The sequence below is a fragment of the Oncorhynchus clarkii genome, chromosome 6 (genome assembly GCF_045791955.1).
Source record: "Oncorhynchus clarkii lewisi isolate Uvic-CL-2024 chromosome 6, UVic_Ocla_1.0, whole genome shotgun sequence".
In the NCBI taxonomy this organism is placed as follows: Eukaryota; Metazoa; Chordata; class Actinopteri; order Salmoniformes; family Salmonidae; genus Oncorhynchus; species Oncorhynchus clarkii.
The window spans coordinates 90000570-90026545 of NC_092152.1; the positions used below are offsets into that span (position 1 = coordinate 90000570).

General features: G+C 43.7%; 1 protein-coding gene across 1 annotated transcript in view; it reads left to right on the plus strand.

The window, feature by feature from the left end:
* Nucleotides 1–1283: 1283 nt before the first annotated feature.
* LOC139412486 (calcium and integrin-binding family member 2-like) overlaps nt 1284–25976 on the plus strand; it is a 32857-nt gene continuing 8164 nt past the window's right edge. Inside the window, exons 1-4 of the mRNA XM_071159275.1 lie at nt 1284–1315; nt 7727–7838; nt 17695–17842; nt 20655–20850. Of these exons, the coding sequence (XP_071015376.1) occupies nt 1284–1315; nt 7727–7838; nt 17695–17842; nt 20655–20850 (488 nt within the window). The remainder of the gene's footprint in view (nt 1316–7726; nt 7839–17694; nt 17843–20654; nt 20851–25976) is intronic.

The window sequence follows — 25976 nt, forward strand, 5'->3', positions numbered from 1 at the left end:
CATGAGGAGAGGAGGGGCACCTGGCCGCCCGGCTGCTAAGCAATATATGGATGGGATTTACTAAGTCATTAGTAGTGGGGCTAGCTCTCTCTCTCTCTCTCTCTCTCTCCTCTCTCTCACTGTCTCTCTCTCTCTCTCACTCCCATTCTGTCTCTCTCCCTCTCTCTATCTGTTTCTCACTGTCTCTCTCTCTTCTCTCTCTCTCTCCTCTCTCTCTCCTCTCTCTCCTCTCTCTCTTCTCTCTCTCTCTCTCTCTCTCTCTCTCTCTCTCTCTCACTGTCTCTCTCTCTCACTCCCATTCTGTCTCTCTCCCTCTCTCTATCTCTTTCTCACTATCTCTCTCTCTCTCTCTCTACTCTCTCTCCTCTCTCTCTCTTCTCTCTCTCTGCAGGCTGGCTGTGTGGGGTAATGGTGTTAGAGCTATAAAGGGAGGTTTTATTTGTGAGCTGATGGATTTGTTATAAGGATCCGTTTCAGTAATGTTGGTAATCAAAGGCACAAAGTCATGATGAGATGACATAGTAGGGTGACAGTGGAGGAGGAGTTCCAGACTCCAGGCCCGGCGCCACAACCAATCAGTTGGACGGGGCATTTCATTTCCATGGGGAGGAGGAGTTCCAGACTCCAGGGCCGGCGCCACAACCAATCAGTTGGACGGGGCATTTCATTTCCATGGGGAGGGGGGGTTCACGTGACCTCCTATGTGCGTGCAACATTTTCTATGGGTTTTATATTAACTGACATGTCATTTTACTCTAAAAATCTATTCCCTTTTAATGTTGAATGAACACAACCAGTCATGATGTTTTGATCTGATTTGTCAGACAAATCACTTAAAACATTTTTTTTAAAGCGCGTTACAAGGGAAGGCAGGTGATAGGTGAGTCCAGGTGAGTCCAATAATGCTGAAGCGCGTGACGAGGGAAGGCAGGTGTGCGTGATGGATGGCAGGTGTGCGTGATGGATGGCAGGTGTGCGTGATGGATGGCAGGAGTGCGTGATGGATGGCAGGAGTGCGTGATGGATGGCAGGAGTGCGTGATGGATATCCAGGTGTGCGTGATGGATGGCAGGTGTGCGTGATGGATATCCAGGAGTGCGTGATGGATATCCAGGTGTGCGTGATGGACGGCAGGAGTGCGTGATGGATGGCAGGTGTGCGTGATGGACGGCAGGAGTGCGTGATGGATGGCAGGTGTGCGTGATGGATGGCAGGAGTGCGTGATGGACGGCAGGAGTGCGTGATGGATGGCAGGTGTGCGTGATGGATGGCAGGAGTGCGTGATGGATATCCAGGTGTGCGTGATGGATGCCAGGTGTGCGTGATGGATGGCAGGTGTGCGTGATGGATGGCAGGAGTGCGTGATGGATGGCAGGAGTGCGTGATGGATGGCAGGTGTGCGTGATGGATGGCAGGTGTGCGTGATGGATGGCAGGAGTGCGTGATGGATGGCAGGAGTGCGTGATGGATGGCAGGAGTGCGTGATGGATGGCAGGAGTGCGTGATGCAGGGCAAGCTGGCGCCATCAAGCGCCAGGGGGAGGGAAGAGCGGGAGCAGATGAGCTGAGGGATATAATTATGTGGTGAGAAGAGAGGGAGGGAGAGAGGTAGGGTGGAGCGAGGAAGGGGAGGAGGGAGGCAGGGGGGAGGGAAGAGCGGGAGCAGACGTGACACGCTGTGCACCCGCCAACCTTCCTTCAATTCGCAGGTGGCTGAAACTTTCTCACCAGGAGAAAGCATCCGAGCGAGTGAAACAGCGCCCCCTCTGCCTTACTATGATGCAGCATTATATTCTGAGAACATGGTCTACACATACTGAGACAGAGAGATGCTGTTTCACTGTCCAGACAGCATCAGATACATGGTCTACACATACTGAGACAGAGAGATGCTGTTTCACTGTCCAGACAGCATCAAGAAACATGGTCTACACATACTGAGACCGAGAGGTGCTGTTTCACTGTCCAGACAGCATCAGATACATGGTCTACACATACTGAGACAGAGAGATGCTTTTTCACTGTCCAGACAGCATCAGAAACATGGTCTACATGTAGAGAGACAGAGGGGGCGCTGTTTCACTGTCCAGACAGCATCAGATACATGGTCTACACATACTGAGACCGAGAGGTGGTGTTTCACTGTCCAGACAGCATCAGATACATGGTCTACACATACTGAGACAGAGAGGTGCTGTTTCACTGTCCAGACAGCATCAGATACATGGTCTACACATACTGAGACAGAAAGATGCTGTTTCACTGTCCAGACAGCATCAGATACATGGTCTACCCATAGAGAGAGAGAGAGGATGCTGTTTCACTGTCCAGACAGCATCAGAAACATGGTCTACACATACTGAGACAGAGAGATGCTGTTTCACTGTCCAGCCAGCATCAGAAACATGGTCTACACATACTGAGACAGAGAGGATGCTGTTTCACTGTCCAGACAGCATCAGATACATGGTCTACACATACTGAGACAGAGGGGGCGCTGTTTCACTGTCCAGACAGCATCAGATACATGGTCTACACATACTGAGACAGAGGGGGCGCTGTTTCACTGTCCAGACAGCATCAGATACATGGTCTACACATACTGAGACAGAGAGGATGCTGTTTCACTGTCTAGACAGCATCATAAACATGGTCTCCACATACTGAGACAGAGAGGTGCTGTTTCACTGTCCAGACAGCATCAGATACATGGTCTACACATACTGAGACAGAGAGGTGCTGTTTCACTGTCCAGACGGCATCAGATACATGGTCTACACATACTGAGACGGAGAGATGCTGTTTCGGTAACTCGGATGATTTATCTGTGATTGATGCGTCTTTCTGTCGGTGCTCTTCTGTCCAAAAAAACATATTCATATTTAAATATTTTATTTGGACGGGCCAGGAGGTACGGTAGGACGGGCCAGGAGGTACGGTAGGACGGGCCAGGAGGTACGGTAGGACGGGCCAGGAGGTACGGTAGGACGGGCCAGGAGGTACGGTAGGACGGGCCAGGAGGTACGGTAGGACGGGCCAGGAGGTACGTTAGGACGGGCCTTGTCTCCCGATCCCTTTATACCGATGTGACAGGATGAATCACTTAATGTCAATAAAAAACCCTATTACCCATTCCTGCGCCTGTCTCCCGATCCCTTTATACCGATGTGACAGGATGAATCACTTAATGTCAATAAAAAACCCTATTACGTATTCCTGCGCCTGTCTCCCGATCCCTTTATACCGATGTGACAGGATGAATCACTTAATGTCAATTTAAAACCCTATTACGTATTCCTGCGCCTGTCTCCCGATCCCTTTATACCGATGTGACAGGATGAATCACTTAATGTCAATAAAAAACCCTATTACGTATTCCTGCGCCTGTCTCCCGATCCCTTTATACCGATGTGACAGGATGAATCACTTAATGTCAATTTAAAACCCTATTACGTATTCCTGCGCCTGTCTCCCGATCCCTTTATACCGATGTGACAGGATGAATCACTTAATGTCAATAAAAAACCCTATTACCCATTCCTGCGCCTGTCTCCCGATCCCTTTATACCGATGTGACAGGATGAATCACTTAATGTCAATAAAAAACCCTATTACCCATTCCTGCGCCTGTCTCCCGATCCCTTTATACCGATGTGACAGGATGAATCACTTAATGTCAATAAAAAACCCTATTACCCATTCCTGCGCCTGTCTCCCGATCCCTTTATACCGATGTGACAGGATGAATCACTTAATGTCAATAAAAAACCCTATTACCCATTCCTGCGCCTGTCTCCCGATCCCTTTATACCGATGTGACAGGATGAATCACTTAATGTCAATAAAAAACCCTATTACCCATTCCTGCGCCTGTCTCCCGATCCCTTTATACCGATGTGACAGGATGAATCACTTAATGTTAATAAAAAACCCTATTACGTATTCCTGCGCCTGTCTCCCGATCCCTTTATACCGATGTGACAGGATGAATCACTTAATGTCAATAAAAAACCCTATTACGTATTCCTGCGCCTGTCTCCCGATCCCTTTATACCGATGTGACAGGATGAATCACTTAATGTCAATAAAAAACCCTATTACCCATTCCTGCGCCTGTCTCCCGATCCCTTTATACCGATGTGACAGGATGAATCACTTAATGTCAATATAAAACCCTATTACCCATTCCTGCGCCTGTCTCCCGATCCCTTTATACCGATGTGACAGGATGAATCACTTAATGTCAATATAAAACCCTATTACGTATTCCTGCGCCTGTCTCCCGATCCCTTTATACCGATGTGACAGGATGAATCACTTAATGTTAATAAAAAACCCTATTACGTATTCCTGCGCCTGTCTCCCGATCCCTTTATACCGATGTGACAGGATGAATCACTTCATGTCAATATAAAACCCTATTACCCATTCCTGCGCCTGTCTCCCGATCCCTTTATACCGACGTGACAGGATGAATCACTTAATGTCAATTAAAAACCCTATTACGTATTCCTGCGCCTGTCTCCCGATCCCTTTATACCGATGTGACAGGATGAATCACTTAATGTTAATAAAAAACCCTATTACCTATTCCTGCGCCTGTCTCCCGATCCCTTTATACCGATGTGACAGGATGAATCACTTAATGTCAATAAAAAACCCTATTACGTATTCCTGCGCCTGTCTCCCGATCCCTTTATACCGACGTGACAGGATGAATCACTTAATGTCAATAAAAAACCCTATTACGTATTCCTGCGCCTGTCTCCCGATCCCTTTATACCGATGTGACAGGATGAATCACTTCATGTCAATAAAAACCCTATTACGTATTCCTGCGCCTGTCTCCCGATCCCTTTATACCGATGTGACAGGATGAATCACTTAATGTTAATAAAAAACCCTATTACCTATTCCTGCGCCTGTCTCCCGATCCCTTTATACCGATGTGACAGGATGAATCACTTAATGTCAATAAAAAACCCTATTACGTATTCCTGCGCCTGTCTCCCGATCCCTTTATACCGACGTGACAGGATGAATCACTTAATGTCAATATAAAACCCTATTACGTATTCCTGCGCCTGTCTCCCGATCCCTTTATACCGATGTGACAGGATGAATCACTTAATGTTAATAAAAAACCCTATTACGTATTCCTGCGCCTGTCTCCCGATCCCTTTATACCGATGTGACAGGATGAATCACTTCATGTCAATATAAAACCCTATTACCCATTCCTGCGCCTGTCTCCCGATCCCTTTATACCGACGTGACAGGATGAATCACTTAATGTCAATTAAAAACCCTATTACGTATTCCTGCGCCTGTCTCCCGATCCCTTTATACCGATGTGACAGGATGAATCACTTAATGTTAATAAAAAACCCTATTACCTATTCCTGCGCCTGTCTCCCGATCCCTTTATACCGATGTGACAGGATGAATCACTTAATGTCAATAAAAAACCCTATTACGTATTCCTGCGCCTGTCTCCCGATCCCTTTATACCGACGTGACAGGATGAATCACTTAATGTCAATAAAAAACCCTATTACGTATTCCTGCGCCTGTCTCCCGATCCCTTTATACCGATGTGACAGGATGAATCACTTCATGTCAATAAAAACCCTATTACGTATTCCTGCGCCTGTCTCCCGATCCCTTTATACCGATGTGACAGGATGAATCACTTAATGTCAATAAAAAACCCTATTACGCATTCCTGCGTCTGTCTCCCGATCCCTTTATACCGATGTGACAGGATGAATCACTTCATGTCAATAAAATGACGTATGTTTCAAACGTTGGTGTACAGCCCCTTTAAACGACAGTTGTTTTTTTTCCCACATAAATATGACAATTCATATTTACTTCAAAAAATGTTTAAAAACAAAAATGATATTTCAATCAACTTGTGGTTAATCATCTTTTTACTACTGGTGTAGATTGTACTTGGAAAAAAGCTGTACATTATTTGAGAGATGATATATATTTTAGTTTTTTACAGAACATGCAAATGAACTATATTACTAAAATAGGTCATTCTTTAACATTATTAACATGTCTAATGAGGTTTTGACACTAATGAAGTGTACAATGCATTCAGGAAAGTATTCCGGCCCTTTTACTTATTCCACAATTTGTTTACGTTACAGCCTTGTTCTTAAAACGATACACCCCGTTACAGCCTTGTTCTTAAAAGGATACACCCCCCCCCCCCCCCCCCCCCCCCCCCCCATCAATCTAAACACAATATACCCAATCAAGCTGTAGAAACATCTCAACGATGATCAAGGTAAACCGGATGCATCTGAGCTCAATTTCGAATCTCATAATAGCAAAGGGTCTGAATACTTATGTAAATAAGGTATTTTTGTCTTTTTAATTTAGACATTTGCAAGAAAAAAATTAAATAAAATGTTTTCACAAAATTAAGGTTAAATAAAAAAAATATATAAATAAAATCTACACACAACACCCCATAATGACAGGATCTTATTTACATTTTACCTTTATATAACTAGTCAGTTAAGAACAAATTCTTATTTGCAATGACGGCCTACACCGGGACAAACCCTAACGCAGACGACGCTGGGACAATTGTGCGCCGCCCTATGGGACTCCCAATCACGGCCGGTTGTGAAACAGCCTGGAATCAAACCAGGGTCTGTAGTGACGACCCTAGCACTGAGATGCAGTACCTTGAACTGATGCACCACTCGGGAGGATTATTAGGAGTATTTAAATATATATACATATATATATTTATAGAATAAGTCTGTAACGTAACAAAATGTGGGAAAAGTCAAGGGGTCTGAATACTTCATGAATACTTTATGAATACCTTCTAAATACTTTGTGAATACTTCATGAATACTTTATGAATACCTTCTAAATACTTTGTGAATACTTCATGAATACTTTATGAATACCTTCTAAATACTTTGTGAATACTTCATGAATACTTTATGAATACTTTGTGAATACTTTATGAATACTTTATGAATACCTTCTAAATACTTTGTGAATACTTCATGAATACTTTATGAATACCTTCTAAATACTTTGAATACTTCATGAATACTTTATGAATACCTTCTAAATACTTTGTGAATAGTTTGTGAATACTTTATGTTTTGCTATGATTGTTGTTTTTCCCAATAGTTTCTTCTCTGGGTCGAAAGGACCCCCAGTTGGTAATATGTAAAATATGTTGGTAGTATGAAAGGGGTTTAAACATCCCAGCTCCAGCTGGGACAGTACAAGGTGCTTACCTCAGAGAATCAAAGAAAATTGGCTCCAAAAAATGTAAGTTTGTCAAGATGTTTTCAGACCTCAAAATGTGGATATGTGTCAGGAATGTGTGAGAAAAGCCCACGTCCCAGTCCATCTGTTGTGTAGATACGTTTAGTGTTTCAATCTAAAATGAATGGGAAAGATAAGCACCGTATACTGTATGCAAATATATTTATGACTGAATGAGTCAACTGTACTGACGCTAGACCTCTGCATACGATGTCCATAATGGCTCTTCATTTCTCTAAGCCTGGTCCCAGATCTGTTTTTGTGGTCGTACAGCTAACTCTTACGGTAATCGTCATTACAGCACAAACAGATCTTGGACCAGGTTAAACCACTCCTTGCCTTGTAAAACAAAAGAGCCAAAAACCCATAGGGTTATGTGTGTGGATGTTTCCTGACCTTCTCCTGTCTGTGTGTCCTAGGTTACATGGGAGATTCCACGAGCTGGCTCCTCACCTAGTACCACTGGACTACACCAACCAGCCTGACATCAGACTCCCCCTGGCGCTCATCGTCAGCATGCCAGAACTAAAGGTATCTGGTTCTGATGTTCTGGGGGGGGGGGGGGGGGGGGTTGTTGTTGTTGTTATTGATACTCGTTTGGTGTTAATGTCAGTTAAGTTTCAATATTTAGCTTCTTAATGAATTGAACTTTAAAGTTCAAACTTAAATGATCTGTTCTTCAGAGTTTTCTGACCGGCTGCGAAGATATTTAATACACACCACCTGTATGTGTTATGAGCTGGTAAATCTCATGTAGAACTCATCTCTTTAGTCCTCTGTTCAATGTATTGTAAGACATTAAGCTTAACTTGTTCTAGCCAACCCTACAGTGAGGTGATATGGGCCAGTAGATAGTTGCTTGGTAACAGGGAGGTAATATGGAGCAGTAGATAGTTGTTTGGTAACAGGGAGGTAATATGGAGCAGTAGATAGTTGTTTGGTAACAGGGAGGTGATATGGGCCAGTAGATAGTTGCTTGGTAACAGGAAGGTGATATGGGCCAGTAGATAGTTGTTTGGTAACAGGGAGGTAATATGGAGCAGTAGATAGTTGTTTGGTAACAGGGACGTGATATGGGCCAGTAGATAGTTGCTTAGTAACAGGGAGGTGATATGGGCCAGTAGATAGTTGCTTGGTAACAGTGAGGTGATATGGGCCAGTAGATAGTTGCTTGGTAACAGGGAAGTAATATGGAGCGGTAGATAGTTGCTTGGCAACAGGGAGGTAATATGGAGCAGTAGATAGTTGCTTAGTAACAGGGAGGTGATATGGGCCAGTAGATAGTTGCTTAGTAACAGGGAGGTGATATGGGCCAGTAGATAGTTGCTTGGTAACAGTGAGGTGATATGGGCCAGTAGATAGTTGCTTGGTAACAAGGAAGAAAATATGGAGCAGTAGATAGTTGCTTAGTAACAGGGAGGTGATATGGGCCAGTAGATAGTTGCTTGGTAACAGGGAAGTAATATGGAGCAGTAGATAGTTGTTTGGCAACAGGGAGGTAATATGGAGCAGTAGATAGTTGCTTGGTAACAGGAAAGTAATATGGAGCAGTAGATAGTTGCTTGGTAACAGTGAGGATTCATGTGATCGTTACTACTGATGTGTTAAGGCTGTTTCCTGACACTGACTCAACTCCAGCCACTTTAATAATGGGAATTGATGGGAAATGATGTAAATATATCACTAGCCACTTTAAACAATGCTACCTTATATAAATGTTACTTACCCTACATTATTCATCTCATACGCATACGTATATACTGTACTCTATATCATCGACGGTATCCTTATGTAATACATGTATCACTAGCCACTTTATACTATACTATGCCACTTTGTTTACATACTCATCTCATTTGTACATACTGTACCCGATACCATCTACTGTATCTTGCCTATGCTGCTCTGTACCATCACTCATTCATATATCCTTATGTACATATTCTTTATCCCCTTACACTGTGTACAAGACAGTAGTTTTGGAATTGTTAGTTAGATTACTTGTTATTACTGCATTGTCGGAACTAGAAGCACAAGCATTTCGCTACACTCGCATTAACATCTGCTAACCATGTGTATGTGACAAATAAAATTTGATTTGATTTGATTTGATTTGGTGAGCAGCATTCCTTACTACTGATGTGTTAAGGCTGTTCCCTGGTGAGCAGCATTCCTTACTACTGATGTGTTAAGGCTGTTCCCTGGTGAGCAGCATTCCTTACTACTGATGTGTTAAGGCTGTTCCCTGGTGAGCAGCATTCCTTACTACTGATGTGTTAAGGCTGTTTCCTGGTGAGCAGCATTCCATTCACCTTCTGCTGACTCAACCTCGATTGTGATTAGTCAGCCTCAATATGTCTCCATCCCCTCCCTCCCTCCCTCCCTCCCTCCCTCCCTCCCTCCCTCCCTCCCTCCATCCCCTCCCTCCCTCCCTCCCTCCCTCCCTCCCTCCATCCCTCCCTCCCTCCCTCCCTCCCTCCCACCCTCCCTCCCTCCCTCCATCCCTCCCTCCAGCTAGCCCAGCAGTGCACAGCCCAGTCACAGAGCCCACACAGACAGACAGGGTCATTTAAACGGAGGAGAGAGAGAACAGGGACTCAGCCTGTGGTGATATTGTTGAGTCATCATGTCTCTTCTTTTTCTTGCGTTGTCCGATCGGTCGTTTGAGTTCTTCTTTTAATAAATCATGATCTGTGATCACGCAGTGCTCAGTAAACATACTGTAGAACATTGGTTGAGCTACCGTTGCAGCACACTGTTGGGAGCATAAGTCAGTCTTTATATAACAAATATTGTATGGCTTTTCCAAGACAGATAACATCAGAGCCTAGCGAACCACTTATAACAGACCCAACAGCACCAGTCCATTCCACTTATACAACAGACCCAACAACACCAGTCCATTCCACTTACAACAGAACCAACAACACCAGTCCATTCCACTTACAACAGACCTAACAACACCAGTCCATTCCACTTATAACAGACCCAACAGCACCAGTCCATTCCACTTACAACAGACCCAACAACACCAGTCCATTCCACTTATAACAGACCCAACAGCACCAGTCCATTCCACTTACAACAGACCCAACAACACCAGTCCATTCCACTTATAACAGACCCAACAGCACCAGTCCATTCCACTTATACAACAGACCCAACAACACCAGTCCATTCCACTTACAACAGACCCAACAACACCAGTCCATTCCACTTACAACAGACCCAACAACACCAGTCCATTCCACTTACAACAGACCCAACAACACCAGTCCATTCCACTTACAACAGAACCAACAACACCAGTCCATTCCACTTACAACAGACCCAACAACACCAGTCCATTCCACTTATACAACAGACCCAACAACACCAGTCCATTCCACTTACAACAGACCCAACAACACCGGTCCATTCCACTTATACAACAGACCCAACAACACCAGTCCATTCCACTTACAACAGACCCAACAACACCAGTCCATTCCACTTACAACAGACCCAACAGCACCAGTCCATTCCACTTATACAACAGACCAAACAACACCAGTCTATTCCACTTACAACAGACCCAACAACACCACTCCATTCCACTTACAACAGACCCAACAACACCAGTCCATTCCACTTACAACAGACCCAACAACACCGGTCCATTCCACTTACAACAGACCCAACAACACCAGTCCATTCCACTTAGAACAGACCCAACAACACCAGTCCATTCCACTTACAACAGACCCAACAACACCAGTCCATTCCACTTACAACAGACCCAACAACACCAGTCCATTCCACTTACAACAGACCCAACAACACCAGTCCATTCCACTTACAACTGACCCAACAACACCAGTCCATTCCTCTTACAACAGACCCAACAACACCAGTCCATTCCACTTACAACAGACCCAACAACACCAGTCCATTCCACTTACAACAGACCCAACAACACCAGTCCATTCCACTTATAACAGACCCAACAATACCGGTCCATTCCACTTACAACAGACCCAACAACACCGGTCCATTCCACTTACAACAGACCCAACAACACCAGTCCATTCCACTTACAACAGACCCAACAACACCAGTCCACCAGTCCACCAGCACTACGGTGGACCAGAGCTCTATGGGGGAGTAGTACACTATGTAGGGTACAGGGTACCATTTGGGAGTTGAACACAGTCATGGTACCAGTAAACAGGGGTGGAAAAAGTACCCAACTGTCATACTGGAGTAGAAGTAAAGATACCTTAATAGAAAATGTCTGAAGTTAAAGTGAAAGTCACCCAGTAAAATACTACTTGAGTAAAAGTCTAAAAGTATTTGGTTTTAAATATACTTAAGTATCAAAAGTAAATGTAATTGCTAAAATAAACTTAAGTATCAAAAGCAAAACTATAAATATTTTTCAAATTCCTTATATTAAGCAAACCAGATGGCAGCATTTTCTTTCTTTAAAAAATAAAAAATTTAAATAGCCAGGGTCATGCTCCAACACTCAGACATCATTTACAAACGAAGCATGTGTTTAGTGAGTTCCACCAGATCAGTCCTGCTGACCATTCAAAATGTAACGAGGACTTTTGAGTGTCAGGGAAAATGTATGGAGTAAAAAGTACATAATTTTCTTTAGGAATGTAGTGAAAATAAAAGTAAAAGTTGTCAAAAAAAATATAAAAAGTGAAGTACAGATACCCCAAAAAACTACTTAAGTACTACTTTAAAGTATTTTTACTTAAGTACTTTACACCACTGGCAGTAACAGGGCTGTAAAGCTCCCAGCTACTGGGGCCCGTTCAGCGGTGAATTATGGTCCTCTGACAACAAGCAGAGCCAACATGGACAACAGGAAGAGCCAAAATGTATAACAGGCTGAGCCAAAATGGTCGTCCAAAGGTCACGAATCAACGCCTCACCTGCACAGATATATGCATTAATTAGCCTAGCTTAGCCTAGCCTACAGGATGCTGTGGGATGATTTATAACCGGACCCAGAGACACAGCTGTGTACTGTACCCTGCTCTGGCAAATGAATGGTACATAGAGTAGTGTGTGTGTGTGTGTGTGTGTGTGTGTGTGTGTGTGTGTGTGTGTGTGTGTGCGTGCGTGCGTGCGTGCGTGCGTGCGTGCGTGTGTGTGCTCATGCACGTTAGGTAGCGTTAACCCTCAAAGCCGCCAACAGGGATCAATGTTTTTTTTTAAATCTTTCTGAAAGGACTTTGTCAAGCAACTAGTTAGTGACAACAACAAAAAAACAGCATTTACCATGATTTCTGTGTTAATATGGAGGGAAGAAACATTAACTCTCTCTTGTATACTAGCGGTGCAGTGAAACAGAACATGGAGATTCAATAGTGCAATTTGTGATAAAAGCGCCACATGTGGTACAGAGGTAGATGTATGAATCATGAAAATATATTGATATGGAGCCACTCCAGATGTGTCCCCTTGTTCATTCCACTTACAACAGACCCAACAACACCAGTCCATTCCACTTACAACAGACCCAACAGCACCACTCCAGATGTGTCCCCTTGTGGGCGTGGCAGCACCTATAACTCAAAAAGAACACACGTTATTCAAATGTAAGTACATGCCTCTAGTCAATGTCTCTACACCAAATCAAACTTAATTGGAACTGAGTTAGCTCCAAAGTAAGAGGTCAAGGTCTGATTGGTCCCTGGCGCCCATACCGGTGGCCATCTTAGGTCGTAACGGTATGTCGCTAATTTCTCAGCCTCTGAGTATCACAGAAACACAACGCTTTGAATTAATAGCAGACTAATGTTGTTAACATTTGGCGATGGGTGAAATCGATCAGAATCTCAACAGCAACACAAATGTCTATTTTGAAACATCAATTTTGACTATAGATCTTTGAGCAGTTAAAAAATATATGCTTATTTTGGGAGATTTGTAATTTACCAATTTGGGTTGTAAAATGACGCCAGTTGGTGCTTTTGGGGTCAAAAATGCTTTTAAGATCATTGAGGGCAATTCCACGGTAACAGAATGGTGCTGAGACTCAATGTAATTCCACGGTAACAGAATGATGCTGAGACTTAATGTAATTCCACGGTAACAGAATGATGCTGAGACCCAATGTATGTCAAACTCAAAAACAATGATTGTAAAGTTAAACAAACCATACAACTTTATGCACAAGGACGACTTTAAACCATAGAAAATATGACAAATAAAACACCTTTACCTGAACAGTGCAGATGCAAAGTTTGGAAACAGAATGACGGTTTGTGCTGTTGGTGCCGTCATTCTGTTACCAAACTTGGCATCTGCAGTGTGTGATGTCTGGGGCTGTTGTGTCACCTACTGACCTCGTGGAGATCTGTTATAGTGGGACAATCAAGTAGATCAATCAATGAAATGTATGTATAAAGCCCTTCTTACATCAGCTGATATCTCAAAGTGCTGTACAGAAACCCAGCATAAAACCCCAAAGAGCAAGCAATGCAGGTGTAGGAGCACGGTGGCTAGGAAAAACTCCCTAGAAAGGCAGGAACCTAGGAAGAAACCTAGAGAGGAACCAGGCCATGAGGGGTGGCCAGTCCTCTCCTGGCTGTGCCGGGTGGAGATTATAACCGAACATGGCCAAGATGTTCAAATGTTCATAGATGACCAGCAGGGTCAAATAATAATAATCACAGTGGTTGTCGAGGGTGCAACAGGTCAGCACCTCAGGAGTAAATGTCAGTTGGCTTTTCATTGCCGATCATTAGGAGTATCTCTGGCGCTCCTGCTGTCTCTAGAAAACAGCAGGTCTGGGACAGGTAGCATGTCCGGTGAACAGGTCAGGGTTCCATAGCTACAAGCAGAACAGTTGAAACTGGAGCAGCAGCACGGCCAGGTGAACTGGGGACAGCAAGGAGTCATCAGGCTAGGTAGTCCTGAGGCATGGTCCTTGGGCTCAGGTCCTCTGAGAGAGAGAAAGAAAGTAAGAAAGAAAGAGAGAGAGAAAGAAAGAGAGAGAGAGAAAGAGAGAGAAAAAGAGAGAAAGAGAGAGAGAATTAGAGAGAGCATACTTAAATTCACACAGGACTCTGGATAAGACAGGAGAAATACTCCAGATATACAGACTGACCCTAGCCCCCCGACACATAAACTACTGCAGCATAAATACTGGAGGCTGAGATAGGAGGGGTCGGGAGACACTGTGGCCCCGTCCGACGACACCCTTGGACATGGCCAAACAGGCAGGATATAACCCCACCCGCTTTGCCAAAGCACAACCCCCACACCACTAGAGGGATATCTTCAACCACCAACTTACCATCCTGAGACAAGGTCGAGTATAGCCCACAAAGATCTCCGCCACGGCACAACCCAAGGGGGGGCTCCAACCCGGACAGGAAGATCACGTCAGTGACTCAACCCACTCAAGTGACGCACCACTCCTAGGGACAGCATGAAGAGCACCAGTAAGCCAGTGACTCAGCCCCTGTAATAGGGTTAGAGGCAGAGTATCCCAGTGGAGAGAGGGGAACCGGCCAGGCAGAGACAGCAAGGGCGGTTCGTTGCTCCAGTGCCTTTCTCCAGTGCCTTTCCATTCACCTTCACACTCCTGGGCCAGACTACACTCAATCATTGGACCTACTGAAGAGATGAGTCTTCAATAAATGCTTAAAGGTTGAGACCGAGTTTGCGTCTCTCACATGGGTAGGCAGACCGTTCCATAAAAATGGAGCTCTATAGGAGAAAGCCCTGCCTCCAGCTGTTTGCTTAGAAATTCTAGGGACAATTAGGAGGCCTGCGTCTTGTGATCGTAGCGTACGTGTAGGTATGTACGGCAGGACCAAATTGGAAAGATAGGTAGGAGCAAGTCCATGTAATGCTTTGTAGGTTAGCAGTAAAACCTTGAAATCAGCCCTTGCCTTAACAGGAAGCCAGTGTCGAGAGGCTAGCACTGGAGTAATATGATACAATTTTTGGGTTCTAGTCAAGATTCTAGCAGCCGTGTTTAGCACTAACTGAAGTTTATTTAGTGCTTTATCCGGGTAGCCGGAAAGTAGAGGATTGCAGTAGTCTAACCTAGAAGTGACAAAAGCATTGATAAATTTTTCTGCATCATTTTTGAACCGAAAGTTTCTGATTTTTGCAATGTTACGTAGATGGAAAAAAGCTGTCCTTGAAACAGTCTTGATATGTTTGTCAAAAGAGAGATCAAGGTCCAGAGTAACGCCGAGGTCCTTCACAGTTTTATTTGAGACGACTGTACATCCATCAAGATTAATTGTCAGATCCATCAGAAGATCTTTTTGTTTCTTGGGACCTAGAACAAGCATCTCTGTTTTGTCCGAGTTTAAAAATAGAACATTTGCAGCCACCCACTTCCTTATGTCTGAAACACAGGCTTCCGGGGAGGGCAATTTTGGGGCTTCACCATGTTTCATTGAAATGTACAGCTGTGTGTCATCCGCATAGCAGTGAAAGTTAACATTATGTTTCCGAATGACATCACCAAGAGGTAAAATATTTAGTGAAAACAATAATGGTCCTAAAACGGAGCCTTGAGGAACACCGAAATATACATTTGATTTGTCAGAGAACAAACCATCCACAGAGACAAACTGATATCTTTCCAACAGATAAGATCTAAACCAGGCCAGAACTCTAAACCAGGCCAGTCTGTGTAGACTAATTTGGGTTTCCAATCTCTCCAAAAGTATGTGGTGATCTATGGTATCAAAAGCAGCACGAAGGTCTAGGAGCACGAGGACAGATGCAGATGCGGTCTGACGCCATTAAAAGGTCATTTACCACCTTCACAAGTGCAGTCTCAGTGCTATGAGGGGGTCTAAAACCAGACTGAAGCGTTTCGTATACATCGTTTGTCTTCAGGACAGGAGTGAGTTGCTGTGCAACAGCTTTTTCTAACATTTTTGAGAGGAATGGGCGATTCGATATAGGCCAATAGTTTTTTCAAGAGAGGCTTTATTACTTCCACTTTTAGTGAGTTTGGAACAGATCCGGTGGATAGAGAGACATTTATTATGTTCCACATAAGACACAGTAGAAAGGGACGCAGCACTTTACTCTGCATCACCGTCATGGTTGAGACTACATATTCCTCTTAGTAGTACCTGTAGCATGATGTACTACAATATCCATAATGCCCTGTATAAGGTACTAACTCACTCATGATGTACTACAATACCCATAATGCCCTGTATAAGGTACTGACTCACTCATGATCTACTACAATACCTATAATGCCCTGTATACAGTACTGACTCACTCATGATGTACTACAATACCCATAATGCCCTGTATACAGTACTGACTCACTCATGATCTACTTCAATACCCATAATGCCCTGTATACAGTACTGACTCACTCATGATGTACTACAATACCCATAATGCCCTGTATAAGGTACTGACTCACTCATGATGTACTACAACACACATAATTCCCTGTATACAGTACTGACTCACTCATGATCTACTACAACTCCCATAATGCCCTGTATACACTACTGACTCACTCATGATCTACTACAACACCCATAATGCCCTGTATACAGTACTGACTCACTCATGATGTACTACAATACCCATAATGCCCTGTATACAGTACTGACTCACTCATGATCTACTACAATACCCATAATGCCCTGTATACAGTACTGACTCACTCGTGATCGACTACAATATCCATAATGCCCTGTATACAGTACTGACTCACTCATGATCTACTACAATACCCATAATGCCCTGTATACAGTACTGACTCACTCATGATCTACTACAATACCCATAATGCCCTGTATACAGTACTGACTCACTCGTGATCGACTACAATATCCATAATGCCCTGTATACAGAACTGACTCACTCTTGATCTACTACAATACCCATAATGCCCTGTATACAGTACTTACTCACTCATGATCTACTACAATACCCATAATGCCCTGTATACAGTACTGACTCACTCATGATGTACTACAACACCCATAATGCCCTGAATACAGAACTGACTCACTCTTGATCTACTACAATACCCATAATGCCCTGTATACAGTACTGACTCACTCATGATCTACTACAATACCCATAATGCCCTGTATACAGTACTGACTCACTCATGATGTACTACAACACCCATAATGCCCTGAATACAGAACTGACTCACTCTTGATCTACTACAATACCCATAATGCCCTGTATACAGTACTGACTCACTCATGATCTACTACAATACCCATAATGCCCTGTATACAGTACTGACTCACTCATTATGTACTGCAACACCCATAATGCCCTGAATACAGAACTGACTCACTCTTGATCTACTACACTACCCAAAATGCCCTGTATACAGTACTGATTGTTCCTGTCCCTCTGCTCCTTCTTACAGGAGAACCCGTTCAGAAACCGCATCGTGGAAGTCTTCTCTGAGGACGGACAAGGCAACTTGAGCTTCAATGACTTTGTAGACATGTTCTCTGCTCTCTGCGAAACGGCTCCACGAGAACTGAAGACCATATATGCTTTTAAAATCTATGGTTAGTACTGGTTAGTACTGGTTAGTACTGAGTAGTATATACTGACATACTGACTAGTATGTCTCCTATGGTTAGTACTGGTTAGTGCTGTGTAGACTAGTATGTCTCCTATGGTTAGTACTGGTTAGTACTGAGTAGACTAGTATGTCTCCTATGGTTAGTACTGGGTAGTACTGGTTAGTACTGAGTAGACTAGTATGTCTCCTATGGTTAGTACTGGTTAGTACTGAGTAGACTAGTATGTCTCCTATGGTTAGTACTGAGTAGACTAGTATGTCTCCTATGGTTAGTACTGGTTAGTACTGAGTAGACTAGTATGTCTCCTATGGTTAGTACTGAGTAGACTAGTATGTCTCCTATGGTTAATACTGGTTAGTACTGGTTAGTACTGTGTAGACTAATATGTCTCCTATGGTTAGTACTGGTTAGTGCTGTGTAGACTAGTATGTCTCCTATGGTTAGTACTGGTTAGTGCTGTGTAGACTAGTATGTCTCCTATGGTTAATACTGGTTAGTACTGAGTAGACTAGTATGTCTCCTATGGTTAGTACTGGTTAGTACTGAGTAGACTAGTATGTCTCCTATGGTTAATACTGGTTAGTACTGGTTAGTACTGAGTAGACTAGTATGTCTCCTATGGTTAGTACTGGTTATTACTGGTTAGTACTGAGTAGACTTGTATATCTCCTATGGTTAATACTGGTTAGTGCTGTGTAGACTAGTATGTCTCCTATGGTTAATACTGGTTAGTACTGAGTAGACTAGTATGTCTCCTATGGTTAGTACTGGTTAGTGCTGTGTAGACTAGTATGTCTCCTATGGTTAATACTGGTTAGTACTGAGTAGACTAGTATGTCTCCTATGGTTAGTACTGGTTAGTACTGAGTAGACTAGTATGTCTCCTATGGTTAGTACTGGTTAGTGCTGTGTAGACTAGTATGTCTCCTATGGTTAATACTGGTTAGTGCTGGTTAGTACTGGTTAATACAGAGTAGACTAGTATGTCTCCTATGGTTAGTACTGGTTAGTACTGAGTAGACTAGTATGTCTCCTATGGTTAATACTGGTTAGTACTGGTTAGTACTGAGTAGACTAGTATGTCTCCTATGGTTAGTACTGGTTATTACTGGTTAGTACTGAGTAGACTAGTATATCTCCTATGGTTAATACTGGTTAGTACTGGTTAGTACTGAGTAGACTAGTATGTCTCCTATGGTTAGTACTGGTTAGTACTGGTTAGTACTGAGTAGACTTGTATGTCTCCTATGGTTAATACTGGTTAGTACTGAGTAGACTAGTATGTCTCCTATGGTTAGTACTGGTTAGTACTGAGTAGACTAGTATGTCTCCTATGGTTAGTACTGAGTAGACTAGTATGTCTCCTATGGTTAGTACTGAGTAGACTAGTATGTCTCCTATGGTTAGTACTGAGTAGACTAGTATGTCTCCTATGGTTAGTACTGAGTAGACTAGTATGTCTCCTATGGTTAGTACTGGTTAGTACTGAGTAGACCAGTATGTCTCCTATGGTTAGTACTGGTTAGTACTGAGTAGACTAGTATGTCTCCTATGGCTAGTACTGGTTAGTACTGAGTAGACTAGTATGTCTACTATGGTTAGTACTGGTTAGTACTGAGTAGACTAGTATGTCTCCTATGGCTAGTACTGGTTAGTGCTGTGTAGACTAGTATGTCTCCTATGGTTAATACTGGTTAGTACTGAGTAGACTAGTATGTCTCCTATGGTTAGTACTGGTTAGTGCTGTGTAGACTAGTATGTCTCCTATGGTTAGTACTGAGTAGACTAGTATGTATCCTATGGTTAGTACTGGTTAGTACTGGTTAGTACTGAGTAGACCAGTATGTCTCCTATGGTTAGTACTGGTTAGTACTGGTTAGTACTGAGTAGAATAGTATGTCTCCTATGGTTAGTACTGGTTAGTACTGAGTAGACCAGTATGTCTCCTATGGTTAGTACTGGTTAGTACTGAGTAGACTAGTATGTCTCCTATGGTTAGTACTGGTTAGTACTGAGTAGACTAGTATGTCTCCTATGGTTAATACTGGTTAGTACTGGTTAGTACTGAGTAGACTAGTATGTCTCCTATGGCTAGTACTGGTTATTACTGGTTAGTACTGAGTAGACTAGTATGTCTCCTATGGTTAGTACTGGTTAGTACTGAGTAGACTAGTATGTCTCCTATGGTTAATACTGGTTAGTACTGGTTAGTACTGAGTAGACTAGTATGTCTCCTATGGCTAGTACTGGTTATTACTGGTTAGTACTGAGTAGACTAGTATGTCTCCTATGGTTAGTACTGAGTAGACCGGTATGTCTCCTATGGTTAGTACTGGTTAGTACTGAGTAGACTAGTATGTCTCCTATGGTTAGTACTGAGTAGACTAGTATGTCTCCTATGGTTAGTACTGGTTAGTACTGAGTAGAATAGTATGTCTCCTATGGAGTCACTGATGAGAATGTGTTTATTCTGTCTGTCTGTCTTTAGGTCTGTCTGTCTGAGTGTCTGTATGTGTGTCTGTCTGTCTGATGACCACTAGGACTCTGACTCATACTTACTCTGTTTTATCTTGCTTACTGAGTTACTAATTTAGTTATTTAGTAACTTATTTAGTTAGACTTTTTGAATTTCTTGCGGAACATAGGCCATCAGCAAACTGCTTCCAACCCGTTCCGTCCTGCGCCATTCAAACAAGTTTTGAATTTCTTCATTTCTCCCATTTTAAATCAAATCAAATCAAATCAAATCTCTTCATCTCATTTTGAATCTCTCTTCCTCTTTCCTGCGTGTCAGATTTTAACGTGGATAACTTCCTGTGTAAGGAGGATCTGGAGAAGACGTTGAACCGGCTGACCAAAGGAGAGCTGACCCCTGAAGAGGTCAATCTGGTCTGTAGCAAGGCCATGGAGGAGGCTGACCTCGACGGGGACAGCAAGCTCTCCTTCTCGGACTTCGAGAACATGATCTCTAAAGCTCCAGACTTTCTAAGGTAAGATGTCATGGAGGTGGTCTGGTGAGTCAGGCTAGTGTATTATGTCTGGTGTGTCAGGCTAGTGTATAATGTCTGGTGTGTCAGGCTAGTGTATAATGTCTGGTGTGTCAGGCTAGTGTATAATGTCTGGTGTGTCAGGCTAGTGTATAATGTCTGGTGTGTCAGGCTAGTGTATAATGTCTGGTGTGTCAGGCTAGTGTGTAATGTCTGGTGTGTCAGGCTAGTGTATAATGTCTGGTGTGTCAGGCTAGTGTATAATGACATGGAGGTGGAGATAACTTCTGCTGCCCTATATAATGCTGCTTTCAGACAGAGATAACTTCTGCTGCCCTACATAATGCTGCTTTCAGACAAAGATAACTTCTGCTGCCCTATGTAATGCTGCTTTCAGACAGAGATAACTTCTGCTGCCCTACATAATGCTGCTTTCAGACAAAGATAACTTCTGCTGCTCTGCATGATGCTGCTTTCAGACCGAGATTAAACACAGAGAGAGAGAACCAATAGTGCTTGATCAGAGCCTTTTTACTGCGGACCAATCAATCTATCAACAGTATTGTAAATCGTTTTCATTTGAGAGCCCAAACCAGGCGGAAAGAACTGGCTAGTAAAAACCTCTCCCATTCCAGAGAGCTTGATTTAGCTGGCCAATGATATGGCCCGTAAATCTGCCAATCACACGGGGGGGGGGGACGGCTGTAGATTGGCTTGAACTCTTCCTGGTTTCCGTGGTTTATTGGTGGAGTGTGTTGTCGTGGCAACCAGGTCAGGGCTTGTGGCAGGACGCTGCTGCCTGTGACCAGAGACAGTGACAGATAAAACACGATGGCCCTGTAAGACATAAATAGAGATAAACAACAACATGTCTCTCTCCTCCTGTAACAGGTGCCTGGCGAGTGAATGTGGATGTTGTTATCCTCTCTAGGGTAGGTGGGACGCTAGCGTCAAAAAATACTAAAAAATACTTCACTTCTTGTTAATCCAGCCCGCCGTGTCCGATTTCATAAAGGCTTTACGGCGAAAGCAAACCATGCGATGTTGTTATCCTCTCTAGGGTAGGTGGGACGCTAGCGTCAAAAATACTAAATTCAAATATTTAACATTCTTCAAAATATATGTGTTATACATCAAAATAAAGCTTAACTTCTTGTTAATCCAGCCTCTGTGTCCGATTTCAAAAAGGCTTTACGGCGAAACCAAACCATCTTATCTGAGGACAGCGCCCCTCATACAAACACATGAAAATCATATTTCAACCAGGCAGGTGCACCACAAAAGTCAGAAATAGCGATATAATTAATGCCTTACCTTTGAAGATCTTCTTCTGTTGGCACTCCAAAATGTCCCAGAAACAATCACAAATGGTCCTTTTGTTTGATAATGTCCTTCTTTATGTCCCAAAAATGTCCATTTATTTGGCACGTTTGATTCAAAAATACACCGGTTTCAACTCGCCCAACATGACTACAATCTATCTAATAAGTTACCTGTAAACTTGGTCCAAACATTTCAAACAACGTTCCTAATCCAACCTCAGGTACCCTAAAATGTAAATAATCAGTCAAATTTTAAGACGGAATAAACTGTTTCTAATACCGGATAAAAACAACGTGAAGCGCACTCCTGTTCACGCGCATCAAAACAGTAAAGTCCACCTGGAGTGACACTTACAATGAATAGCACCACTTCTTCATTTCTCAAAAGAATAACATCGAACAATTTCTAAAGACTGTTGACATCTAGTGGTAGCCATAGGAACTGCAACCAGGTTCCTAATAAAAAAGGGAGTCCCAAAGAAAACATTGGAAAATCATATGACCTCGAAAAAAAAATTCCCCTGGATGGTTTGACCTCAGGGTTTCGCCTGCTAAATCAGTTCTGTAATCCTTACAGACATTATCTTAACAGTTTTAGAAACTGTAGAGTGTTTTATATCCAGATCTACCAATTACATGCATATCCTAGCTTCTGGGCCTGAGTAACAGGCAGTTTACTTTGGCCACGCTTCTCATCCGGATGTGAAAACACTGCCCCCTACCCCAGAGAGGTTATAGACATTCACATGTCAAAGGGATACGTGGGGATTTCGGCAATGAGGCCCTTTATCTAATTCCCCAGAGTCAGGTGAACTTGTGGATACCATTTTTTACGTCTCTGTGTCCAGTATGGAGGAAGTTAAGAGGGAATAGCCAATGCTAACTAGCGTTAGCGCAATGACTGGAAGCATATGGGTGTATACTAGCATGCTAGCTGATAGACTTGTCCATTGTTTACACAGGAATGGAAATGTTTATTTGGCGCTTTGGCTCACAGTAGAGGGATAAACATAAAACATACACATTACACACATTTGAGTGAGGCTGGTTTACACAGGTAGCACAATTCTGATCCTTTTGCCACTAATTGGTCTTTTGACCAATCAGATCAGATATTTTGCCAATACCTGGGCTACCATAGTCGATGCTCCTATGCAGATGGACTTTCCTCCAGCCACAATCTGTCCCAGACCTGCCCTTCTAATAGACTTGTATTAGAACCATGTAATTGCAGTGTTAACTTGTCGGTTTTCATCAACCTGTCAGTATCTTTAGATTCACTGCTGAGGTGTGGAATACTCTGACTGGCCTGATGCCCTGTTAGAATGGCGGAGGCTGTGGATCTGTTGGTAACCTCTTCCCCGTACAGACCCCTGGATCCTGCTGGATGTAATGGATTCATGGCCATCTCCCCAGTCCATTAGATGTAATGGATTCATGGCCATCTCCCCAGCCCATTAGATGTAATGGATTCATGGCCATCTCCCCAGTCCATTAGATGTAATGGATTCATGGCCATCTCCCCAGTCCATTAGATGTAATGGATTCATGGCCATCTCCCCAGCCCATTAGATATAATGGATTCATGGCTATCTTCCCAGCCCATTAGATATAATGGATTCATGGCCATCTCCCCAGCCCATTAGATATAATGGATTCATGGCCATCTCCCCAGCCCATTAGATGTAATGGATTCATGGCCATCTCCCCAGTCCATTAGTTGTAATGGATTCATGGCCATCTCCCCAGTCCATTAGATGTAATGGATTAATGGACATCTCCACAGCCCGTTAGATGTAATGGATTCATGGCCATCTCCCCAGCCCGTTAGATGTAATGGATTCATGGCCATCTCCCCAGCCCATTAGATGTAATGGATTCATGGCCATCTCCCCAGCCCATTAGATGTAATGGATTCATGGCCATCTCCCCAGTCCATTAGTTGTAATGGATTCATGGCCATCTCCCCAGTCCATTAGATGTAATGGATTAATGGACATCTCCACAGCCCGTTAGATGTAATGGATTCATGGCCATCTCCCCAGCCCGTTAGATGTAATGGATTCATGGCCATCTCCCCAGCCCATTAGATGTAATGGATTCATGGCCAACTCCCCAGCCCATTAGATGTAATGGATTCATGGCCAACTCCCCAGCCCATTAGATGTAATGGATTCATGGCCATCTCCCCAGACCATTAGATGTAATGGATTCATGGCCATCTCCCCAGCCCATTAGATGTAATGGATTCATGGCCATCTCCCCAGCCCATTAGATGTAATGGATTCATGGCCATCTCCCCAGTCCATTAGTTGTAATGGATTCATGGCCATCTCCCCAGTCCATTAGATGTAATGGATTAATGGACATCTCCACAGCCCGTTAGATGTAATGGATTCATGGCCATCTCCCCAGCCCGTTAGATGTAATGGATTCATGGCCATCTCCCCAGCCCATTAGATGTAATGGATTCATGGCCAACTCCCCAGCCCATTAGATGTAATGGATTCATGGCCAACTCCCCAGCCCATTAGATGTAATGGATTCATGGCCATCTCCCCAGACCATTAGATGTAATGGATTCATGGCCATCTCCCCAGCCCATTAGATGTAATGGATTCATGGCCATCTCCCAGCCCATTAGATGTAATGGATTCATAGCCATCTCCCCAGACCATTAGATGTAATGGATTCATGGCCATCTCCCCAGCCCATTAGATGTAATGGATTCATGGCCAACTCCCCAGCCCATTAGATGTAATGGATTCATGGCCATCTCCCCAGCCCGTTAGATGTAATGGATTCATGGCCATCTCCCCAGCCCGTTAGATGTAATGGATTCATGGCCATCTCCCCAGCCCGTTAGATGTAATGGATTCATGGCCATCTCCCCAGTCCATTAGATGTAATGGATTAATGGACATCTCCACAGCCCGTTAGATGTAATGGATTCATGGCCATCTCCCCAGCCCGTTAGATGTAATGGATTCATGGCCATCTCCCCAGCCCATTAGATGTAATGGATTCATGGCCATCTCCCCAGCCCATTAGATGTAATGGATTCATGGCCATCTCCCCAGCCCATTAGATGTATACACTGTCTCGATGACCTTGCAGGGCCCCCTCTCTACATTAATATTACTTTGTGCAAAAGATTGTCCATTTCCAGCTTTGGCAGGATAAAAAGTAATCGGTACAGTATCGTCCTGTCATCCGAGCCGCGGTCCAATGTGACATTGGTACTAGTTCACTGGCCAGGCCTTGTAGAACGTCAGTACAGTGGCTCTATGTCACTTTAAGTAGCTCTAATAGCAGCAGAGTACTGTTGTAGGTTAATGGGAGTGTTACAGCTCTGGCTGGGGTCTTCCTCCCAAATGGCACCCTATGCACTATATAGTGCACTACTTTAGACCAGAGTCAGTAGGACTCTGGCACCCTATGCCCTATATAGTGCACTACTTTTTTATCATGGCTCAAGCACTATGAATGGAATAGGGTGCCATTTGGGATGCGGACTTGTTCTGTTCTGTTCTGTGATTCTCTCCTCAAGAAAGACGCCATTTCTCACTCACACAGAAAATGGCTTTTGTATAAACTCAGCTGCAACTGACAGTTAGCCAGACTGGCACACAATACATATGAACAAGAGAGGAGAGGAGAGGAGAGGAGAGGAGAGGAGAGGAGGGGAGGGGAGAGGAGAGGAGAGGAGAGGAGAGGAGGGGAGGGGAGAGGAGAGGAGAGGAGAGGAGAGGAGAGGAGAGGAGGGGAGGGGAGGGGAGAGGAGAGGAGAGGAGAGGAGAGGAGAGG